Raw genomic sequence first — 24,568 nt, forward strand, 5'->3', positions numbered from 1 at the left:
AATAATGGTTGTTGACATAAATCCTTTATTTTTAGGTTTCTATATTTGTTTGTGGGAGCTCATATACATCAATACAATTATATATATATATATATATATATATGTACAGTATATATACAGTATGTATATATATACAGTATGATTATATATATATATATATATATATATATTTATATATAAGCCATATAAATTTAAAACTATTTGGTTTTTGAAAATAATATATTTTGACTTTTGCAATAATGGTTGTTGACATAAATCCTTTATTTTTTTTTTTTTTTTTTTGGTTCTAGATTTGTGTATGGGAGCTCATATACATCAATTGAAATGATAATGTTATATATTTAGCTAATATTAATCAAATACTATTTGGTTTTAGCAAAACATGTTTTGTCTTTTGCAGTAATAGTTGTTGACAGATACTTTTTAGGCTCTAGTTTTTGTTTATCGGAGCTTTTATACATCAATGGAATGAGTCATATATTTAAGCCATTTTAATACAACTTGTTTTTAGTAACGTTAAATACTGTATGGAATTTTATTAATATATTTTAATCATAATCAAACGATGTGTGGAATTTAATGAATAGAATGAAATATATTTAAATGAACTTAAAACTATTTACAGGGAAATCTAGCAAGTTGGGACCCCGAAACATGTGTGACGTTGCTGAAAATGCCAAGTGTTTCGAATTATTCTGGGCTGAAGAAACTCATGGAAGTGGTAAGATACCAAATTTCCCTTTGTTATTTTTTTCTCCTGTAGAATTATGTTTATCTGGAAGTCAGTGCTTATTTAATAATGATACTGTGATGTATATATCATTATTTCATATCGGTTCCTATGGAAATAAAGATTGGTAGAGGTCTGGTTTTGCAAAAAAAAAAAAAAAAAAAATCTTGAGATAAGTTAGTTCATACTTCTGCAAGTAGTTGCAGATAAAAAAAATATTTTCTTAATGCATATACAGTAAATGAAAAACAATTCATATTCCCACCCTAACATTAACATTCTTAATAAAGAAAATTTATGATATATTCACTAAAAGACATATTTTGCAAAGAAAAATTTTAAAAATTTGTGTGCTGGTAATCTAACTGGCTGAGTAGAAATAATATTGTCCTGTTCCCACTTCACTTGCTTCCATTTTGCTGTCCAACCCCTTGTTACCTTTTACTTTATTGTGCAACTGTGAAATCTCCCCCCCCCCCTCCCAACTGCACCCAGGTGTTGAATGGCCTCATCGGTCCCAGCGCTTGGCCATAAGGGCCCAAATTTTACGAAACAAAAAAAATATAATGGTGGCTGTGTAGATTAAATAAGAGAGATAAAAGTTATTAATATATCAGTCCTTGATAAAATTAATATAACAAATGGGATTGTTTATCTAAATTTATTCATTTTTTATTTCTTTTATCGTTTATTCTTTACTTTTCCCTTTCTGCACTGAGCTCCTTTTCCTATTGGGGCCCATGGGGTTTCAGCTTGTCACTTTTTTAACTTGGGTTGTACTTGGCTAATAATGATAATAATAATGATAATAATAATAATAATAATGATGATGATACAATATAATAATAATACATGCATACATATACCAAGGCACTTCCCCCAATTTTGGGGGGTAGCCGACATCAAACAAATGAAACAAAAAAGGGGACGTCTCCTCTCTACGTTCCTCCCAGCCTGACAAGGGACTCAACTGAGTTCGGCTGCTAATGCTAGGGTGGCACAGCCCACTCTCCCACATTATCCACCACAGATGAAGCTTCATAATGCTGAATCCCCTACTGCTGCTACCTCCGTGGTCATTCAAGGCACGGGAGGAAGCAGCATATAATATTGTTATAATATAATATAATATGATATAATATAATATAATATGATAATAATAATATAGTATATTATAATAATGTTATGATAGTAAAATAATAATAATAATTAATTTCAGGCCAGTAATGAATGGATGGAGGACTTCTTGAATCTCGATGGGTTAGGTGTGTTGTTCGAATCGCTAGAGAGACTGAGTGACCGAGGCTTCAGCTCCATCGCAGATGCCATCTTGCAGTTGGAGTGCGTCCTCTGCATCAAGGCTGTTATGAACTCTAAGTCCGGGCTGGAATATATCGTCAATAATGATGATTATACGCGTAAACTTGCGAAATGTAAGAATTTGTTCTAATATTTTTTTTTTAATAGTAATCCAAGAGGTACAGTTTTTTTTAATAAGGTTTTTAATGAGATTACATAGATAATTGAAGTATGATTTTAGAAAATGTTTTTATAGTAATTATGTAGGTATGTTTAGTATTTTTTTCATTAAGGTATTTTAAGGAAATTAGATTTTTTTGTCTCTTATCATTTGTACAATACAATATAGTACTTGAAAGATGGCTGGAATCTTTTAGTATTACAGTTTCATGGCTAATTTTGAACTTTTGATTCAGCATAGTATTGTAGTTGCCACCTTATTCCACATTTTTTAATGCTGATGACCATGTTGAGGCAAAAATGATAAAATAGCGTAAAATTTCAATTTTGAAACTTGCTTGACCTTAATGTCACATTTCAACCCCTTCCAGTAATGGGAAACCTTTTTTAAAATGAGGAAACTAATTTAGTTCTGGTTCAAGGTTTTGGAAGGATCTTTATTGCTTCAGAATTAAAGAAACCTTTAATCTACATAATTTGCAAAAAACAGTACCATGATATGTAGGCAGATAATCCTATAGAATGATTAAATATTTTATGATATTCATACATTCTGGTGATAATTAATAGACTGATTTTTTTTTTTCATTTCAGCTTTAGATTCAAAGAACATGCTGGTTAAGAAACAAGTGTTTGAGTTGCTGTCAGCTTTGTGTGTTTACTCCGAGAAGGGACATCTGCTTGCTCTTGATTCCCTTAATAACTATAGGGCAAGTGTTGTTCCTGTATTAAAATTGCTGTTTAAGTGCCATTGGGCATAATTATCTTTTTTACAGTCTCATATTTTGTTGTCAATTCATCTACTTTGCATGTTATGAAAATTATATAGTTGAAGATCAGTGCCATTTTTTTGGGCATAATCAGATTTGGTTTGATAACTTTGTATGGCAATTTATTGACTTATTTAAATGTAAGCCAGTGCAGGTGGAATATCCACGCGTAAACAGTGATATATCTTACGTGTAAACAAGCAAACGTTTATTTAAAGGAAGCTCGGTTGATGTAAACAAGGTAAACTACATACTGAAATAAATTGTTACATACAAATTATTAGATTAAAGAAAATTGCTTATGATATACTATAGTAGGAGATAAGTGGCCTTTTTGTTGCATGATCAGATGTGGTTTGATAATTATGTATGGTAATTTATGGACTTATTCTAACCTTAAGTTATATCCCACAGGTTGCTAAAAGTCAGCGCTATCGCTTCATGCTCGTTGTCGACGAATTACGTTCCGCAGAGGTGGTGGATTATCAGGCTACTCTTGTAGCTTTTGTGAATTGTATTATAATAGGTGCAGACAACCTTCAGGTGCGAAATTCTATCAGAAATGAATTTATAGGTAGGTGGAAATAAGGTATCTAATGTTTGTGTCGTATCTTTGCTACGAGGAATTGTTGTCTCCATTTTTAAGGTTGTTATAGTATAAAATAGTCATTGCATACTTTTTTGTCTCAATTAATTCAAAGTATTTCACTAAATTCTTAAGAATATACTTATACAAAGATATAAAAGAATATATTTTAGTTTGGTAGTTGATATTATTATGGTATGTGTGCTTCTTTTATTTATACAGAAAATGTTTGTGGAGGTTAAGTGAATTATAACTACTGTACATACGTAAATGTTCCTTTATACTGTATATGGATGACCTAATAAAAAAAATTTTCAAACGTGTTGGTTACTTTGTACCATATATGACACAAATTTATAATGCTTAAATTAATAGGAAATATGAATGTTCTTCAATTTTACCTCTTAGATTTATGAGACCTTTATTTCTGTTACAGGACTGGATCTCTTGAAAGTACTGGCAGGATTAAAAGCAACTGATAATGATCAGTTGTCTATTCAGCTGTGTGTATTTGAAGATACATATCATGAGGATTTAGAGCAACTTTATGGCCCAGATGAACATCTTAATCTTAATCATCATGAGGCTTTTAATACATTGTTTACTCAGGTAAGAAGGAAAACTTTAGTGTGATCACTGGAAAATTTATTTACTAGTACTTATAAATGCCTATGCCCCTCTCTCTCTCTCTCTCTCTCTCTCTCTCTCTCTCTCTCTCTCTCTCCTCTCTCTCTCTCTCTCTCTCTCTCTCTCTCTCTCTCTCTCTCTCTCTCTCTCTCTCTCATATTTTATAATAGACTGTATGTGTATAATGAATAAGCTTATTTTTATTGTATAGTAGGTTTTTCAGTAAATGTTCATGGTTTGCTTGAAATGTAAGGCGAGATATTAGATTTATAGATTTTCAAATTGAATTTTTACTGATGCTTTGACTTTTTACAGATTCGGGATAGTCCACAATCGTTGCAATTATTGGGATTAATACACAATCTTAAACAGCTTGACCCACAGAAGCCTGAAAGGTAAGCTTTGTAGGTGTAGTTTTATATATATATATATATTTGATACCTTGTACAATATTATTTCTAATATCATCGGACATTTAAGGAGGTTAAAAGGCATTTTAGCAATTAATGTATAAATGATCTTCATTTGCTTAGGAATTTTTTTTTTTTAATTCCTCTTTTTTACTGTTTGTAATATCCTAATGCATTTATCAATAAGAGATTTACTTGAGAAGAATAAGAATTTGAGTAGACATACAAAATGGAAAAAGAATGACTATCACACGTAGTGATAATATGTAAGTTACTAATAGCCACTATAATTTTCTATTTTTTCTATCATCACCTATACAACAACAGATGTTACTACCATTCGTAAGAGTTTATTAATATCATGCAATGATCCAAGTAATGTACTGTACAGGGTTTTTATTTTTTCCACAGTGATGCAGTTTGGGCTCTTCTGGATAGAGTTGCCATGAGAGCCGTAGAAGGAACCTTGACGACCATATGGGCTGACACTATAGCTCCATCGCAAGAAAACTTCCGAAGCGTTGCAACTCAAACGGTTAACCGTAACTTGGCTAGGCAAGGATCTCAAAAGAGGACGGGTGATTCAGAAAGAACTTCCCTGGGTGCTAAACATGCATCTGATATGTGTACTGAAACTGATAGTGCTATGAAAACAGTGACTGTTTTATCTTCAACTCCAAATGCCAGTGAACTGAATGACAAAGAAACTTGTATGTCTGGAATATCAGCTCCACCACCACCTCCTCCTCCACCACCACCATTACCAGGGTGTGGAATTCCTCCACCACCTCCTCCCCCACTGCCAGGATGGGGAATTCCACCACCACTTCCAGGTTCTGGGATTCCTCCACCACCACCTCTACCAGGCTTTGCAGTCCCTCCCCCTCCTCCTGTTCCTCCTTCTGGCTTTGTTCCTCCTCCCCCACCTCTTCCTGGATCAGGAGTTCCTCCTCCACCTCCACCTCCTCCTGGGTTTGGAGTTCCTCCACCCCCACCACCTCTTCCAGGCATGGGAATGCCTCCACCGCCACCACCTATGCCTGGAGGTATGGGTCCTCCTCCTCCACCTCCACCACCAGGACATGGTCCTCCTCCTCCACCTCCCCCTGGTATGGGAATGCACATGCCACTAATTTCAGCAAGTTCTGTTCCTATGTACGGTGCTTCCAGAAATGTTCCATCATTTTATAACACCCTACCTCGTCCCCGTTCTAAGATGAAGCACCTTAACTGGGTGAAAGTTGGTAATAATACGATTACTAATTCTCTCTGGCAGAGTGTACATAAAGACCTAGTAGAATCTCCTCCAAAACCTTTAAATTATGGACAAATTGAAGAACTGTTCTGTCAAGTAACTAAAAGTGCTCCAACGAAAGTGGCTAAGAAACAGTCTAATGAAATTACACTATTAGACCCTAAAAAGTCTCTCAATGTTAATATATTTTTAAAACAGTTTAAGATGCCTCATGAAGAAACTATAGCTCTCATCCGAGATTGCAAGAGTAAGGACATAGGTACAGAAAGACTTCGAGGGTTCCTCAGGATATTACCCGATGATGAAGATGTAAGTCATTAGTTACAGGGTTATAAGTTTTGTGATATTAGAATATTGTTGTTTCTGTCAGATGAAAATGCTATGGCATGAATTGTCATTGTAGACTTAGTAAGTGTCAAGAATTTTATTTTTGAGAAAATAATTATTTTGCTAGTTCATAAGATCTACTGTATATATATTTTATCCCAAACCTATCACACATATATAGCCCACATCTATGGTCTTCGAATACCCTAGACCATGCAGTATTTTTTCTAGCAGAGCAAAGAAGAACTTCAATAGCTTTGCGTTAATCAACTGAAATTAGAATTGCCAACCAAGAAGTTGCCCAATATGTTAGGTAGGTTATGGACGTTAAAGATAAAAGAATGCAAGTTATGCTGTCGTGTTAGAGGTTACTAATGACAATGAACTTTCTGCAGATTGCAGTGCTTTGCACCTACACATCAGTAGTGTGCCCTTACTGGTAGTATTCTGGAGTTAGTGACAAGGAACCTGGAAGTGCTTAATTTTTCCTGTGTCTTCAATAAGCTTGGTAGAATTTCCTGGGTCTAGGTCTATATTGCACGATTACCCTAAAAAAGAAACTTATTAAAATCGTTGAATAATTGTCTTTTTTTCACTAGTTAATGTTTGTAATGTTTGGGTGATTTAATTGAATTAATGTTTGACTTGCATCTTCTCTGCTGGTAACTAGGCCTTTTTAACAGCTTGTGAGAAGCGATTGTTGATATATATATATATATATATTTTTTTAATGTGGGTATATCAAGCCGATCAATTTTATCTGGTAACTAGAGGTTACCTAATCAGCTGATTTTCCTAGTTAAATTTCATGTTTTCTAACTTTTGAGTATTTGGTTGTCAGTTTTCTTGCCTAGGTGCTGTTAACCTTTAACAGTAATTAAGTCTATAGTACATAGTATTGTTTTATATTTTCAATCTTTGATAATTATTTTTCACTTATGTGACAAAGATCATCCTTGCAAGTTTTAGACAGTACAGTACTGTATGCCATTTACACATTTATAGCATACTTTTTCTTATATAACATATAGTAATGTTGCCCTTCATGATTTATGCATCTTTGTACATACTTTGGACAGGTTTTACATTGCATGTTAATAGAGCTTCTACATGTTTGTTTATATAATCTGTTAACCCTTTTTGCCAATATTTTTATTTCTCAATTCTCTTTGAGATGGCACAGCACACTTGTAAAGATATGCCAGGAAAGCCTTGCAATTTTTCCATGTTAAATTCAGACTTAATATGCAAAAACCTCGAATCTGTTGTGTCAGGTGTCACAGACAGGCATCCTCTCCCAGCTTCACCTGCTCTGCTTGCCTATGATTGGACATCTTAATTGTAGACTTTTTACCTTGATAGGAAATCCTACAAAACAAGATGTGGCAGAAGTGCTGCTGCAGAGGTATCCTATTTTCCAGCCTTAATCTCTTCAACCTCAACTTTTTATGCTGTAGAAGATCGTGTTTTTTTGCGATTTAAAGAAAAAAAAAAAAAAAACACCACTCCTAGGTTGTCGTTGTAGATGGCTTGTTGCATCCATAAATTTTTCCAGCACCCCTTCATTTACTGGGGTTTTCTCATTTCAACTAGCAGCAGCTTTTCCAGTATATATTGCTTTTGTGTTCAATGGATTGCATTTGAAACAGCTATAGGCAGATTTATTTTCTATCTTCAGAAACACATATAGTACGATTTTCAACTCTTTAATTGATCAGGTTCTCATTGCACTAAGTACTTAACCCTGACCAGGTTGGAAAAACCATTTTTAGACAAGAGTTGCATTCAGTCACACACTGAAGTATAATGTAAGCAGGTGTTCATAGAGGAGTACTGAGTATCCAGCTGCTATAGAGCCTTTTGGAGGATCTTGTCTCTCCAGTGACTTCTACATCCTTGAAAGATTATTTGGACACCAGAAGTAATGGTTGTGGTTCCAGGCATGATATGAAAGGACATCGTGACAGAGACTTCTGGACCAGGAACCAGGGAAGGAAATGCCAATGAGCTCTTTTCACGAGGCAAACGTGTCATAGGACAGATTTAACTTATGACTATAACCAGACCCATTGGCAGGGCAGTAACAGTGTCAACAGACTGGCAATTCAACTGCAGGAACATGGTACCATGGCCAGTGATGTTTAACACCTGGAACCCAACCCTTGGATCATGTAACCAGGAAAACTTAAACATTAGCTAAACTTGCAGTAAACAAGTAGGATTTTCCTATTGATCCTATATCCAGTAAAGTTGGAAGCTGCAACCAAGACCATGGGACTACAGACGACAGTGACTCAATCACATACTTTTTAAATCAATCATTGTAATTGTGCAGGGATGTTGACATTCTAGGAGTCTTATGATCAGTAGTATTCTGATAAACAGGGTCTGGGCCCTTGGGTAAAAGGTACTTAAGGTCTTTCTTTAGCTTTCTATCCTATGAATGTTTCTACTTTGATAACCTATCTGGAATTAAATGCAGAAACTAGAGACAAAGTTCACCATCACCTAGAATTAGTAAAACTTCAGCATCCTTGACAAGAAACCTGCTACTTTTCCAGTCATAGGCATCAAGATGCTGAGAACCAGTTCTAAAGTCAGGAGCTGCAACCAAGACTATGGGACTCTACTAGGCAGTGACTATTGTGGATACTTTTCAAACCAACTATAGTAACTATGCAGGACATTTGGACTTTCTAGGGGTCATACCAGTATGACCCATAGCCTGCTGATGGATAGGGCTTGGGGCCTTAGAGAAAAAGGTATTCAAGGATTTTTTTAAGCATCCTCCTCTTTGAGTAAGCTTTCTACTTTGATAACCTCGCTCGATCTTCCAGAGGCAATGTTCACCATCGCTTAGAATTAGGAAAACTCCTACATCATTGACAGGAAACCTGCTACTCTCCTAGCCATGGGCAACAAGATGCTGGGCACTAATGCTAAAAGGTTAAGATTTCACTAAAGTCCAGATGGTTGTAATTATATATGATCCTCAAAATGACACGCCAGAGGTTTCCATAACGAAGGAAGGTGAGACTGAATTTTCTGACTACTACATTGGGTCTGCATTAGAAATAGTTCCAGTCCTCGATGACTTGTCGTTCCTGGTGTTTTTTAACCTCATGGTTAATGTCGTAAGACGCTATAGATGGCAGAGGTTCCAGTTGGGGATATCTTAAAGCTATGGAAACCACTCCTTTCCTCCCTTCCAGATTAGCAGCTGATGAAACTCTACTGCTCTGAATTCTTATGCTTTACTTCCAAGTACAGTACATATTAAGTTTTTAACTTGCAAGGTTTCGACTTCCTTCTCCCCCACCTCAGTTAACCTAACAGCTGCAAAGATGTACATAACGGAGTAATTTTTTCTACTGTAGTTTCCCTGGCTGTAGAAAACTGGAAGGAGTAGTTCTTGGGATCAACCAATACTAAGAGGTTAGATAGCATTGCTAAATCCGGGAAATTATGGATAGCACCTGAAGGTGCCAGTCAAGTTTTGCAACCCTTAATTAATTCGATGGACACTTGATGGCATTGCTAATGCCAGAGGCATATGATTAGCACCTGAAGTTGCCAGTCAAAAGTTTTACAACTCCAAAATAATTGGATGGACACTTGCCTCTAGGGTCAGAAGTAGCAGCTGTTCAGGGAATACTGTACCTACTTCAGTTGGGGAAATTTCATCTTAGTTCTTGCCAGTCATTTATCACTTCTGACAATGTTTTGTATTCTGATAATGAATGATGGTTGCTTATTAAGGAAAAGCTGATGGTATTTGAATACTAAAGCATTTTTCCAGTAAGTATGTAACTATATTTAATGTACTGTATTTCCTTTTTTTAGGCCTGTTTTTATGTTTAGGTTTTTGGAATTTTTTTTGTATTTACAAATATTAATCATAAGGAAGGGAAACCTTGTTTTGCCAGTAAATTATATACCTTCCCATATTACACGATTTAGACTAAATCTGAAATTATCAAGGATTTTTACAAGTATAATTTCTGGACTTGGATATCAAGGGGAAAGCATGTTAATGTTAAAAGATTGTTCTTTTAATATTCATTCTGTTGTACAATTTTAACCTTAAAATTGTTCATGGTCATTCATTATTACAGGTTGCAATGATTAGGGACTTCAGTGGTGAAGAAAAAAAGCTGGGAAATGCAGAAAAGTTCTATAGATTACTTATTACTATTCCAAGCTTCAAAGTGCGCATTGAAGGAATGATACAGGTAAGTCTCCGATACTTTAATTGGTACTGAGGATTCTCCCTTTCATTATTCAAAGTATGCTTCATATTATCATTAGAAAAGTTTATAGTTTTTCTCTTTGAAGTTTATCTGTAAATAAAAATCTGGCATTTGTATATTATACCAGTAGATGATTTTGCACTGGATATTTTACGTAACTCATATGAGCACAGAAACTATACAAGGTAGGACTTTATGATATTTAGTATTGTAATACCGAATAAATTTTCTTCCTGTCGACGCATAATGATACATATTTTGTAAAATTTTTATGTATGTAAATGATAAAAGAAAAAAAGAAACTGGTAATTAATGGACATAAATCATATCATATACTACTGAAGGGAGTAGAAATATTGGATTTAAATTTTGTGAAGTTGTGCTCAGAGGATGAAAAGAAAAATAGGATAAAACCCATGAGCCAGGAAATATTATACACCTAAAGAAGCCTCTTTTGGCATCTTGAAGAATAAGTTGATTAATTTTATGTATATCCCTTATATGGAAACCCTAGGAACTAGCATGAGAAATCATAGTTGAATCAGTGAATATTAAATTTATTTCAATACTACTTTTATATGTATGCAGTGTTTTTAATGACTTCTCTAATCTTTATTCTTACAGGTGGAAGAATTAGGTCCAACAGTTGAGGGTCTTAAACCACAGATTCAGCTACTGTTATTGATATCAGATAAGATTCTTCATAGTGAGAGCATTCAAGATTTCTTCGCTTATATTCTTACTCTCGGGAATTTCATTAATATGGTAAGATATATATTAAGAAATATTATTATTGCATTTGTTAATATTTTCCCTGTAATGTAATGTACCCCTATATTGTTTCTCACTTTTTATTGATGATCACATAGTGAATTTGTATAGTTGTACAGTACTTTCAAAATTTTTCTTGATGTTAGTACTGTATTGTAATTACAGTTTTTGGTTACTGTACATGTACCCTGTATTTCAAAATCTAAAGATAACAAGTAAACATTCTTTGTTTATTGGAATCTAGTGAGTTAGTGTAACCAGAAATAAATTTTATGCAAAGGCTGAGTATCCTGTTATAGATATAATAGCCAACCATCTTACAGCCATTAAGTTTGCCATGTTTATAATGAGAAAACTGGTTTGTTCATAAGGTCACTTTCATTTTCAATTGTATATTAGAGTATCATGTTTGCTTTTATGATCAGCGTGATTTTTGTCACAGAACAGTACTCGGGTACTTTGTAAGGTATATTTCTAGTTGTTTCTATGGAAGGACTTGTCTTACGTATTCTTTATCCGTATGTAGGGTAGCTACGCGGGGAATGCGTTGGGCTTCAAACTCAACGCCATTTCAAAGCTATGGGAAACAAGAGCCAACAAGCCAGGAATGACTCTTCTTCATTACATTGTTCAAACTTCACAGGATGAAAATACAGATTTACTGAAATTTGAAGATGAACTTGCAGAGATATCCAATGCCTCAAGGTAAATTTGTAATGCTGTCATTTGAGAAATTCAACTTGTTGCTATAACATTAGTTTCACAAAATGTCTGACTACTGCATCTCGCTATATTTTTATTATTTGTGGAAGATATGCATCATTTATATTTTTTGTAGCCAAGTCTATTAAGATACTGAAGATGGTTTATCTCGGGGACCATGCCACTCCGTCTGAATATAAAAAGAGATAATACATATTTGCATGTAGATATTGGTAGTTAGTGTGACTCTGTCAAGGAAAATAAGTTAGGATTTGCTTCATCATAAGCACATCAGCCATATGTTTAATGTGTTGTAGTATAATGTGTAAATGTTGTCAAAATTTTGTACGGTAACTATCTTTTGATATTACAGATTGTCAGTTGAAGGGTTAACTGGAGAAGTTGAAACTCTAAGAAATGATCTCAAAGTACTATGTAAAAATCTAGAAAAAGCTCCGGAGGATGTTGTTAATCACTTCAAAGGTAAGACTTATTTGACATGATGATTTTTCAATATTAAACTTACCCGATAATCATGTAGCTGTCAACTCCGTTGCCCGACAGAATTCTATGGAGGGATACGCCAGCTATCACAATACTAGAAGGGGGTGTACTTACCAGCGCCACCTGTGGCCAGGTACTCAATCATTTGTTGTTGACACCTCCTCAATTATTCCTCTGTCGTGCTTCCGGCTAGACGTTCTGGGATACGCTTATGGTCTTCGAGTTTATTCACGGATATTTGGTGAAGTATTCTCTCAGATTAATGGCTGTCGCTTTACTGGAATCCTTTTTATATTAGCTAGATAGCTTTTATATAATACTGATTAACGGTTAATGAATTTTGCTTGTTTTTGGATCACCCTTTGGCTAACTCTTTGAAACAAGATGTCTGACGTTTCGCAAGCCCCCTCCCATAGACGATGTAGGTCTTGCAATAGGCGTATTCCGAAGGCCTCGGTAGATCCTCACACCGCTTGTTCTGACTGTAGGGACAGGCCCTGTCTATTAGAAAATCGATGTGAGGAATGCGCCGGACTTTCGGAATTGGAATTTGTCCGTCTTTTAAAATATTCATCTAAGTTAGAGAGAGGTAGAGTTAGGAGAAGTTCTTCTCACTCTTCTATGTTTTCCTCACCTCATGATCCCCTACCTTTTCCTACCCCTGTAGTGGCTACCCCCGAACCTACTGTGTGCCCTCCGCCTGATATGTCAATTGTTTTGCGTGCTATTCAGGCTTTAGGAGATAAAGTAGAATCAGTGGTAAGTGACCATAAGTCTCTGATGGCCGAGGTTAAAGAACTGAAGGTCAAGAGTGCAGTGGGTGGAAATAGTGCCAGTGCTGTGACGAGTGCTAGTGTCGGTGCAGTGCCAAGTGCTAGTGGTGCCAGTGTGGTGCGTGAGGATTTTTCTGTGCGAGCCAGTCGTCCTCCCAGTCCGGGACCTCTTGCAAGCTCCCATGCCCAGGGGAGAAGCAATGTCGAAGGGCTTAAGGGTTCGACAGGCCTTGTTAGGCGCACAGAACTATCCTCGGTGGTTGCGGGCGTGTCTTCCTTAGACCGTCACTCCCACCTGCAGACGATTGAGCCCGTCTTCTCGTCCGCTGATCAACTAGCAGGGAAGAAACGTTGGTCTCAGGTCTCGAGACCGCTTAAACGTAGAGTTCAGTCCGCGAGTGCTCAGCCAGGTTGCAGTCATTGGCTCAGCTCTGACTCGCCTCAGTCATCTGTCGACTGTACTCCGCCCAAGAGGAGTAAGGTTCTGCCAAAACAGAGCCCGACTGTGACTTTACCTCAGTCTGTTATCGTTTCTGCCGACCCCAAGTGGACCCTGCTTCAGTCCATGCAAGCTCAGCTTTCGGACTTGATGCGTGAGTGTCGGGCTGAGAGTGTTGCACCTTCTCCTCCGCCTACACTCCCTCCGCCTGTTCTCGCTCCGCCTGTGCTCGCCCAGCCTGCACCTGCTCCGCCTGGTCGCAGCACCATCTGCCAGGCGTACGATGTTGAGCCACTTTCGGAGTTCGCTGTTCCCAGTGTTGTTCAGCCTCAGCCTTCTTTAAGGCAACCCTTGCTTTGGGATCAGGAGAGTTATTCCACTCTTCCTCCGCCTCCCCTTGCTGCTCCACCAGTGGTGCAACTCTCGGTTGGGGTACAACAACCTCTCCCCTCCGTGAGTCTGTCTGCTCAACCATCGCTGCAGCGAGCTCAACCCTCCTCAAGGCAAGCTCCTCTACACCCTGGACTTGCGCCTCAGGAGCCTCAGCTTGCGAGAACTTTACCTTGTTCTGCGCAGCCTCAACCTCTTCATGCTCCACTCATCTCACAGGAACAGGAACGGACTACTCCGCCTCCGTCCTCCGCTCAGCTTGTGCAATCCTTGGGTTCAACTCTTGCTAGGAGTCAACCTCCTTCACCCATGCGCCTGCCTTCTGCTTCGTCTGTTGTTCAGCCTTTGCAGTCTGAGCCTCAGGTTTTCCCTCAACAGTTACAGGAAGAGGAAACCTCTGTTATTGTTCCTACCCGTTCTGACTCTGCGGTTCAGCATTCTGGTCCGATCGCTTCGCTACCCTCTGCTGATGAGGTGTCGGATGATGAGGAGGCACACCTTGATCCCTCATCAGACGTGGAAGAGTCTAAGCTTTCTCCATTGTCGATTGATTTTCGAAAGGTCTTGGCTCTACTCAGGGAGATTTACCCAGACCACTTCGTCTCTGCTATTCCCCGCTCTCCTCCATCTGAGTTTTCGCTGGGCGTACAACAAGCTAAGTCCAACTATACTAAGCTTGTCCTAGCTAGATCCTCCAAGAGGGCTTTAAGGATCTTAGGGGAGTGGCTGCAGTCTAAACAACACCTTGGCAAGACTTCCTTCATGTTCCCTCCAACGAAGCTCGCTTCGAAAGGTTGCGTTTGGTATGCCACAGGGGAAGCACCAGGCTTGGGAGTACCTGCCTCTGCCCAGGCTGACTTCTCAAGTCTGGTGGACTCGCCTCGGAGGACTGCTATGAGACGCTCGAAGGTTTGTTGGACCTTCTCAGACCTGGATCATCTTCTGAAAGGGTTGTTCAGAGCTTTTGAAATGTTCAACTTTCTCGACTGGTGCCTGGGAGCCCTCAGCAAGAAAACCTCTCCTGCGGACAAAGATTCTGCCATGCTAATCATGTCCTGCATGGATAAGGCCATCAGAGATGGATCGGGTGAGCTAGCGTCGTTATTTGTATCAGGGGTGTTGAAGAAAAGGGAACAACTGTGTACCTTCCTTTCCGCCAGCATTACACCGTGCCAACGGTCACAACTCCTTTTTGCTCCACTCTCTAAGTTCCTCTTTCCCGAGGAGTTAGTTAAGGACTTGTCGGCTGCCCTGATACAAAAGGACACGCACGATCTTGTAGCCTCATCGGCTCGTAAGTCTTGGGTTGCCACCTCAGTCCCCAAGACTTATCGCTCCCCAGTGGCTGATACCCCGGCTACGAGGTTCATACCGCCCTTTCGTGGTAGAGCCCCCAGCCGAGGAAGCTCCCGTCCAGACTCTCACAGGAGCAAGTCTAGGAAAGGATCCAGGACATCTAAGGGAAAGAACTGACTCTCAGATTCTCCAGACAACAGTAGGAGCCAGACTCAAGATCTTCTGGCGAGCCTGGGAGAAGAGAGGTGCAGACGCACAGTCTGTCAGTTGGCTGAGGTACGGTTACAGGATTCCATTCTGCCTCAAACCACCTCTGACCACATCGCCCATCAACCTCTCTCCCAACTACAAAGAAGAGGACAAGAGGCTAGCATTGCAACAGGAGGTGTCGCTACTTGTGCAGAAGAAGGCAGTGGTTATAGTCCGGGACCATCAATCCCCGGGCTTCTACAACCGTCTCTTTCTTGTGGCCAAGAAGACAGGAGGTTGGAGACCGGTGCTGGACGTCAGCTCTCTCAACGAGTATGTCACCAAGCAGACGTTCACGATGGAGACGACCAAGTCGGTCTTAGCAGCGGTCAGACAGGAGGACTGGATGGTCTCGTTGGACTTGAAAGATGCATACTTTCACGTTCCCATTCATCCAGACTCCCAACCTTTCCTGAGATTCGTTTTCGGAAAGGTTGTCTATCAGTTCCAAGCCCTGTGTTTTGGCCTAAGCACAGCTCCTATGGTCTTTACTCATCTGATGAGGAATGTAGCGAAATTCCTACACTTATCGAACATCAGAGCCTCCCTCTACCTAGACGACTGGCTGTTGAGAGCCTCCACGAGTCGTCGTTGTCTGGAGAACCTCAATTGGACTTTAGATTTAATCAGAGACCTAGGTCTATTAGTCAATTTAGAGAAATCTCAACTCATTCCCTCCCAATCCATTGTGTACCTGGGAATGGAGATTCAGAGTCGGGATTTTCGGGCTTTTCCATCGGCCCCCAGGATAAACCAAGCCCTAGAGTGCATCATGAGCATGCTGAAGAGGAGCAATTGCTCAGTGAGACAGTGGATGAGTCTCACAGGGACCCTCTCATCACTGGCCCTGTTTGTCGAGCTAGGGAGACTCCACCTCCGCCCTCTTCAATTCCACCTTGCGGCTCATTGGGACAAGGGCTCGACTCTAGAAGCAGTCTCTATCCCTATCAACCAAGAGATGAAGACCACTCTCCTGTGGTGGAAGCACAATCTCCTTCTCAAGGAGGGTCTATCATTGGCCATCCAGACCCCCCATCTTCATCTCTTCTCAGATGCATCGGACTCGGGCTGGGGTGCGACCTTGGACGGACGGGAATGCTCAGGAGTATGGAACAAGGAACAAGGATTACTCCACATCAACTGCAAGGAACTGTTAGCAGTTCATCTAGCCCTGTTGAACTTCAAGTCCCTCCTGCTAGGCAAAGTGGTGGAGGTGAATTCAGACAACACCACAGCCTTGGCTTACATCTCCAAGCAAGGAGGGACCCATTCGAGGAGCCTTTACGAGATCGCAAGGGACCTCCTCATTTGGTCAAGAGGTCTAAACCTCTCTCTGGTCACGAGGTTCATCCAGGGCGATATGAATGTTTCAGCGGATCGCCTCAGCAGAAGGAATCAGGTCATTCCCACGGAATGGACCCTCCACAAGAGTGTGTGCAACAGACTTTGGACCTTGTGGGGTCAACCTACCATAGATCTGTTTGCCACCTCCATAACCAAGAGACTTCCGCTTTATTGTTCCCCTGTTCCAGACCCTGCAGCGGTTCATGTGGATGCTTTTCTTCTGAACTGGTCCCATCTCGACCTGTACGCATTCCCTCCGTTCAAGATAATAAACAAAGTTCTGCAGAAATTCGTCTCGCACGAAGGGACACGGCTGACGCTGGTTGCTCCCCTTTGGCCTGCAAGAGAATGGTACACAGAGGTACTTCAATGGCTAGTCGACTTCCCCAGGACTCTACCTCTAAGAGTGGACCTTCTACGTCAACCACACGTAGACAGGTTGCATCCAAACCTCCACGCTCTTCGGCTGACTGCCTTCAGACTGTCGAAAGATTCGCTAGAGCTAGAGGCTTTTCGAAGGAGGCAGCCAGTGCGATTGCCAGAGCTAGAAGAATGTCCACTCGTAGAGTCTACCAGTCTAAGTGGGAGGTCTTCCGAAGCTGGTGTAGAGCCAATTCAATATCCTCTACCAATACCTCTGTGATCCAAATAGCTGACTTCCTTCTTCATCTTAGGAATGAGAGATCCCTTTCAACACCTACGATTAAAGGATATAGGAGCATGTTGGCCTCAGTTCTCCGCCACAGGGGTTTGGACCTGTCTTCCAACAAGGACCTTCAAGACATTCTCAAGTCTTTTGAGACGTCTAAAGAACGTCGTCTTTCCACTCCAGGCTGGAATCTAGACGTAGTCTTAAGGTTCCTTATGACATCTAGGTTCGAACCTCTCCAGTCAGCTTCCTTCAAGGATCTTACCCTCAAGACTGCTTTTCTCGTTTGCCTTGCAACAGCTAAGAGAGTCAGTGAGGTTCATGCCTTCAGCAAGAACATTGGTTTCACAACCGAATCTGCAACATGTTCTTTTCAGCTTGGATTCCTAGCAAAGAACGAGCTTCCTTCACGTCCTTGGCCTAGATCGTTCGAAATACCTAGCCTCTCCAACATGGTAGGTAACGAACTAGAGAGAGTTCTTTGCCCTGTCAGAGCTCTCAAATATTATCTGAAGAGGTCTAAACCTATTCGAGGACAGTCAGAAGCCTTATGGTGTGCCATCAAGAAACCCTCGAGACCCATGTCCAAGAATGGGCTTTCGTACTATATAAGGCTTCTGATCAGAGAAGCACACTCTCACTTAAAGGAGGAAGACCTTGCATTGCTGAAGGTAAGGACCCACGAAGTAAGAGCTGTAGCTACTTCGTTGGCCTTTAATAAAAACCGTTCTCTGCAGAGCATAATGGATGCAACCTATTGGAGGAGCAAGTCAGTGTTTGCATCATTTTATCTGAAAGATGTCCAGTCTCTTTACGAGAACTGCTACACCCTGGGACCATTCGTAGCAGCGAGTGCAGTAGTAGGTGAGGGCTCAGCCACTACATTCCCTTAATCCCATAACCTTTTTTTTAACCTTTCTCTTGAATACTTTTATTGTTGTTTTTATGGTTGTTACGGTAGGCTAAGAAGCCTTCCGCATCCTTGGATTTGGCGGGTGGTCTATTCATTCTTGAGAAGCGCCTGGGTTAAAGGTTTGGTAGAGGTCCTTTAGTAGGGGTTGCAACCCCGTGTACTTTGGCACCTTTGGGTTGATTCAGCCTCCAAGAGGAACGCTGCGCTCAGTAAGGAAGACGAACTTTAAATAAAAGGCAGAGTAACGGTTCTATTCGACTTCCTTACCAGGTACTTATTATTTCATTGTTATTTGAGATAACTGTTATATGAAATATGGGATACTTAGCTATCCTTTAATCATGTACACTGGTTTTCACCCACCTCCCTGGGTGTGAATCAGCTACATGATTATCGGGTAAGTTTAATATTGAAAAATGTTATTTTTATTAATAAAATAAATTTTTGAATATACTTACCCGATAATCATGATTTAATCGACCCTCCCTTTCCTCCCCAGAGAGAACCAGTGGACCGAGGAATAATTGAGGAGGTGTCAACAACAAATGATTGAGTACCTGGCCACAGGTGGCGCTGGTAAGTACACCCCCTTCTAGTATTGTGATAGCTGGCGTATCCCTCCATAGAATTCTGTCGGGCAACGGAGTTGACAGCTACATGATTATCGGGTAAGTATATTCAAAAATTTATTTTATTAATAAAAATAACATGTTCAAAGAAAAATGACAATATTGATGAGCTTGGTTCCAGTATGGGAAAGGTAATTCGGTTAATATTAGTCATATATGCTGATTTTTACTTCAAAATAATTCCACATGATGCTTTAGTGAGATTCAGAACAGTATAGAATATGTACAATGATATGCAGTGCTATTACTGGGAATATTAAATTATTTATAAAACAATTAAATGAATGGTCGATTCTTTCAGCTACCTAAGAATGAGTACAAGAAAAAGATTAATGTTAAGCAAAACTTTTAATATGACCTTTTGAATATTATACAATAGAAAGAAAACAAAACATTATTATAAATTATAGTTTTTTTGCTTCCATGTCATTATATTAGACTTTTATCAAGACTTTGTTTTATAGGTTATTTCCCTATACACTATGTTGTTTACATATTTTCCTTTTTACCCATATAAATTTTACTCGGTCTTCAAAACAGGGGGTATACTAAAAGTATATGCTTGTCAGGTCAAGTACATTCCTATTTAGAAAAACTTTGTATAAAATGGTGCTATTCAATGTACTCTCCAATTGAAATGATTCATTTGCACCACTTATGAACTGAACCCACTTGCCAAATTCACTTTGGGAAAATCTCTCTCTCTCTCTCTCTCTCTCTCTCTCTCTCTCTCTCTCTCTCTCTCTCTCTCTCTCTCTCTCTCTCTCTCTCTCTCTCTCTCTCTCTCTCTCTCTCTCTCTCTCTGTGTGTGTGTGTGTGTGTGTGTGTGGTCAAGCATCCGATGCCTACATATCATCAAAGTGCTATACTCAAAGATGTCTTTCAGCAGAACAAATATTGTAGTTGATATTTCGAGGATGCCTGATTAGGGTTTATGAACACAAATATGGCACTCCATACATCTTCCCATAACCTGTGATATTGCCAGAGAAGTTTGGGGTTATGCATTACCATGAAAAAGTCACCGGAATTGTACGGTATTGTGGTTTCTGTCCATTGCTACTTTATGCTTAACAAAATCATGTAAAATCTCCCATTTGTCATCTCGGAAGACATCTACTTTTATTTGTCATCTCGAAGAGATCTACCTAGTTTTGTTTAAATTTGGTAACTTTGTTGATGTTTTTCCACTAAGTGGTTTGTCTTCAATACTGTACTAATTTTCCATTCAGAACTGTTGCAAATTACAGTGCTTTCATCAATGGACCCTTCACTATGCATATTTCTGAACCCCCCTCTGTGTTGACAGCAGTACAAACTTATTTGGTCAAGACCTTGATTAATACTCTTTGCTTCTTTTTACGTCTAGATACAGAAACTTGAGTCATGTAGTGAGAATACAGTAACTCTTTTTGAAGGTGCAAAGGTATCACATTTTGGTGCATAGTATTCAAGAAACTGGCCTGAAATCGACTTTCACTGGAATCTATATATTTTGCTGGTCATATTTTGTGTCTAATCATATTTACTTTGCTAAATTGTAAATTTGTTCTGGTGCTTCTGTTCTTATAATTTTTTTAGAGCTTTCCATTTGCTTTAGAAGATAGTGTGGTTTCAAGATTGTTGCTGACACCACAAAATGGTTTCTCTTGAGTATTGTTGATTATTTTTCAAATTTAATCATATAGTGTATGTGAAAAATCCTTATGAATATAAGTACAGTACTTATGGTTTTTCATATAGACAATTATTGTAGATTTTAACTTTTTTTAACTTTGTTTCAGAATTTACTACGAATGCTGAAAAAATGGTTAAAGACTTGGAAAAAAGCATAGAAGAAATTGAGCGATCAAGAGTGAAATTATCTCAGTATTTCTGTGAAGATGAAACCAAATTCCGCATAGAAGATTGCTTTGGAATTTTTAACACTCTTTGTACTAAAATAAAGGACGCTAGAAAGGTTAGTATTCAACTGTTAGAAAAATGGGATTTCCATTTCAACAAGCACGTTAACCATAGATTCAAAATCTAATTTTAAAGATTTAACTGATCTATTTGTTCCTATGGGTATACAAACCTTCATCCTTTACCATTATTATTATTATTATTATTATTATTATTACTTGTTAAGCTACAGCCCTAGTTAGAAAAGCAGAAGGCTATAAGCCTGAGGGCTCCAACAGGGAAAATAGCCCAGTTAGGAAAGGAAATAAGGAAATTACAAGTAAATAGTGAGATGGTTTCAGCACAAGCCTAAATTCGTTAATGACAGGTGGTGTACACAGGCGAGAAGCTACGTCCCACACCCTGATGGAAGAGCCTCACTTTGAATTTTAGCCACAATGAATACTAATGTAAAACTGTTTGTAGATTCATACTCTCTGCATCTTGTAGGGGTCATAATTATTCTCAGTTATCCCCATGTGCTGAGTACAGGTCATGGCCTCCTGTGCAGTGGCAGCCATATGCCCTGAAAAGAAAGAAAAGAGCTAAGCCTTCTATCGATTCTGTCTTTGCAACACACAAGAAGACACCAATGAAGTCTTCCCTTCCGTCTAATCAGTGAGTACACCTGCTGGTGCTGCCTCTCTCATTCCCCAGGGGGTACGCATTAGGAACAAGGAGACTTCGCATCTGCATCGGCGGGCTTTTCAGGGTCTGGTGGTGTGCAGGGTTCCCCCAGTGTTTGCCCCACCCCATTACAGGTTGGAGGTCTTCGCCTGTTTCCACGTAGACCACTGATGACTAGTATGGCCCAAGGAAAGCTTTGTTATCCTTAAGCCTTTCAGGTAGGCCCTCCATGACTTTGTTGATGGAGTTGGGGGCAAGGCTACCTCACCCCTGGTATCCACCAGTGCCTGTGTATCTTATGGTGACATCAGTGGTGGAAGGCATGGTGGTGCTTCCAGTGTCAGTGACCCTGATGGTATCCCCTGTGGTATCCACCCAAAGTCCAAAAGGACTATTAAGGCTCGTAAAGTGACACCGGTCCCATTGGAAAAATCTCCAGAACTGGAAGATGTCAAGCCTGTGATTGTTGCCACGGTAGTCAGGGCCAGGGTTACCCTGTTCACTCTTGTGTCAGCCACCCATTCCCATGTTCCTGTCTTCCAGACCTAGACCCCTAGTACAAGGCCCGTAACTTCTGTTCCATCTGTGCCTATGACCCTGCTTTTGCAGGTCCCTTTTCTGTGTGTCTTCCCTCTCCTCCATGACAGTTTCTCCAGTGTTGTGGTTCTTATCGGAGTAGCTGCAGCCCATGTGGTTCGTCCCATTAGGGGAGCATTGTTGTCGCTGGTCGTTCAGACCTCAACTCCCCTGCTTGCATAGTCTGCGGCAAGAGTTAGGAAGAGGAAGAAATGTATGCATTCTTCATGCTCCTCAGACTTCTCATCCTCCCCTTCTAACTCTTACTCTTCTTTTCAAGTGAAAAGGACAAGGTTGAAGAAGTCTAGGCGCAAGGAATGGATCCTTACAACGCCACCTCTCTTGGGGGAAGGGTTGTTAGACAGGGCCAGAGCTATGACTCTGTGTCACAGTCCTGATCTCCCTGGTTGGCCTGGTAGCCAGGCAGGATGGGTTAACCATGTAAAATTCATCTCAGACAGGCCCATCAATCTTCTTATACCCATGAGACACAAGTAGGATATAGCTAGAGTCTTTCCTTCACTCCCATACGGAACCTGGCAGACTTGACATTTTCAGGAAAAGGAAACAACCAGTTCAATCATAGGGTAACTTCCAGTCCACCAAGCGGTGAGAACAGTCAAAGGTTTGTGTATGTGTAGGAACAAATATTAAAAGTATCTCCACAACCACCGCTCTTAGTCCTAAGCCGAAAGGTCATAGTGAGGTTCTTCCGACAGGTGGTGGGGTGGTGCGTCTCACCCGCGTATACCACTTGTCGGTAACAACGAGATTAAGGAATTCTGTGGCTGTTCAAGCTTGCGATAAAATCATCTTTATTTAAAGGAATCAGGTTTGTATCATCATCATCATCATCATCTCCTATGCCAGTTGACATAAAGGACCTCAATTAGACTTTGCCAGTCGTCTTTACCTTGTGCTTTTAAATCAATACTTCTCCATTCATCATTTACTTTATGCTTCATACTCTGTAGCCATGTTGGCTATAGAGTATAATGCCTTGTGGAGCCCAGTTAAAAGTTTGGTGAACTAATCTCTCTTGGGAGTGCAAAAAGTATGCCCAAACCATCTCCATCTACCCCTCACCATAATCTCTTCAAAGTATGGCACTTGAGTTATCTCTCTTATAGTTTCATTACTAATCCTGCCATGCCATTTAACTCCCAATATTCTTCTGAGGGCTTTGTTCTCAAATCTACTAAATCCATTGGCGATTGTTTCATTGTCATACCATGATTCATGTCCATACTCTAACACAGAGATCACTAAACTGATATATAGCCTGTCTTTTATATGTAATTTCAGGCAATTTGATTACCAAATTATATTTAACTTAGCCATTGTCTGATTTGCCTTTTTCAATCTTTCACTGACCTTTAATTCTAAAGACACTGTTTTGGAGATTCTTATCATCTGTCTTTCTTCTATTTATCTTGAGCCCAACCTCGTGTGATATTTCATGCATTCTGGTAAGCATTACAAATCCTGTGGTGTTCTACTAATAAGGACAGCGTTATCAGCACACTAGGTCAGCTAGTTTCCTATTACCAATCCTTTTCCACCATCCCCAACTGTTCTATGCATTGCAAAATCCATGAGGAAGAACAACACATCCCTTGGAGTACTCCACCATTCACTTTAAATTCATTTGAAAGGACTCCACTAATATTAATTTTCCACTTGCTATGCTCATGAATAGACTATCATATTTACGTGGAATTCCATAATAATTTAGGAGTCTCTACAAAATTGGCCGGAGCCCACTATCAAAGGGTTTCTTCATAGTCCACAAATGCCATCAAAAGGGGATTTCTATATTCTACGGATTGCTGTAAACATCTCAAAATGGAAATTTGGTCAGTGCAACTTCTACCTTATTTAAACCCTGCTTGTTCATCTCTCAGCTTTTCATCAATATTTCTCTCGAGTCTTTAAAATAAGCATGTTATATTTTTTATGACAACTGACGTAAATTTGATGCCTCTGTAATTATTGCACTCGGTCAGGTCTCCCTTTTTTCTAATTTCACCAACACTCCTAGCTCCCATATCATTCATCAGGTTTTGCCACATTCTACAAAATAATCTTATACCTATAAGTATTCTGAGGGTCACTTCATTTTTGGCCAATATCTCAGCAGTTATTCCATCATATCCAGTGGCTTTCCATCTCTTAAGTTTTATCAATCAAATTGTTCCCATCATATCTGCTATTTAATGACCTCACTAAAGTGTTCCATCCAACATTGCATTTCTTCATCTGCTGTTATTATAATAGACCTATCTCTTTGTTTGATGGTTATTGCAAACCTACAATCTATATCATTTA

General features: G+C 39.5%; 1 protein-coding gene across 1 annotated transcript in view; it reads left to right on the plus strand.

Moving 5' to 3' along the window:
- Positions 1 to 24,568, plus strand: part of LOC137653758 (inverted formin-2-like) — a 98,799-nt gene that overhangs the window by 67,534 nt on the left and 6,697 nt on the right. The window contains exons 3-14 of the mRNA XM_068387383.1: positions 626 to 721; positions 1,950 to 2,163; positions 2,804 to 2,919; positions 3,394 to 3,553; positions 4,002 to 4,174; positions 4,508 to 4,587; positions 5,014 to 6,166; positions 10,300 to 10,416; positions 11,059 to 11,199; positions 11,732 to 11,910; positions 12,281 to 12,390; positions 20,878 to 21,053. Of these exons, the coding sequence (XP_068243484.1) occupies positions 626 to 721; positions 1,950 to 2,163; positions 2,804 to 2,919; positions 3,394 to 3,553; positions 4,002 to 4,174; positions 4,508 to 4,587; positions 5,014 to 6,166; positions 10,300 to 10,416; positions 11,059 to 11,199; positions 11,732 to 11,910; positions 12,281 to 12,390; positions 20,878 to 21,053 (2,715 nt within the window). The remainder of the gene's footprint in view (positions 1 to 625; positions 722 to 1,949; positions 2,164 to 2,803; positions 2,920 to 3,393; positions 3,554 to 4,001; positions 4,175 to 4,507; positions 4,588 to 5,013; positions 6,167 to 10,299; positions 10,417 to 11,058; positions 11,200 to 11,731; positions 11,911 to 12,280; positions 12,391 to 20,877; positions 21,054 to 24,568) is intronic.

The sequence above is a fragment of the Palaemon carinicauda genome, chromosome 14 (genome assembly GCF_036898095.1).
Source record: "Palaemon carinicauda isolate YSFRI2023 chromosome 14, ASM3689809v2, whole genome shotgun sequence".
NCBI classification, from domain to species: Eukaryota; Metazoa; Arthropoda; class Malacostraca; order Decapoda; family Palaemonidae; genus Palaemon; species Palaemon carinicauda.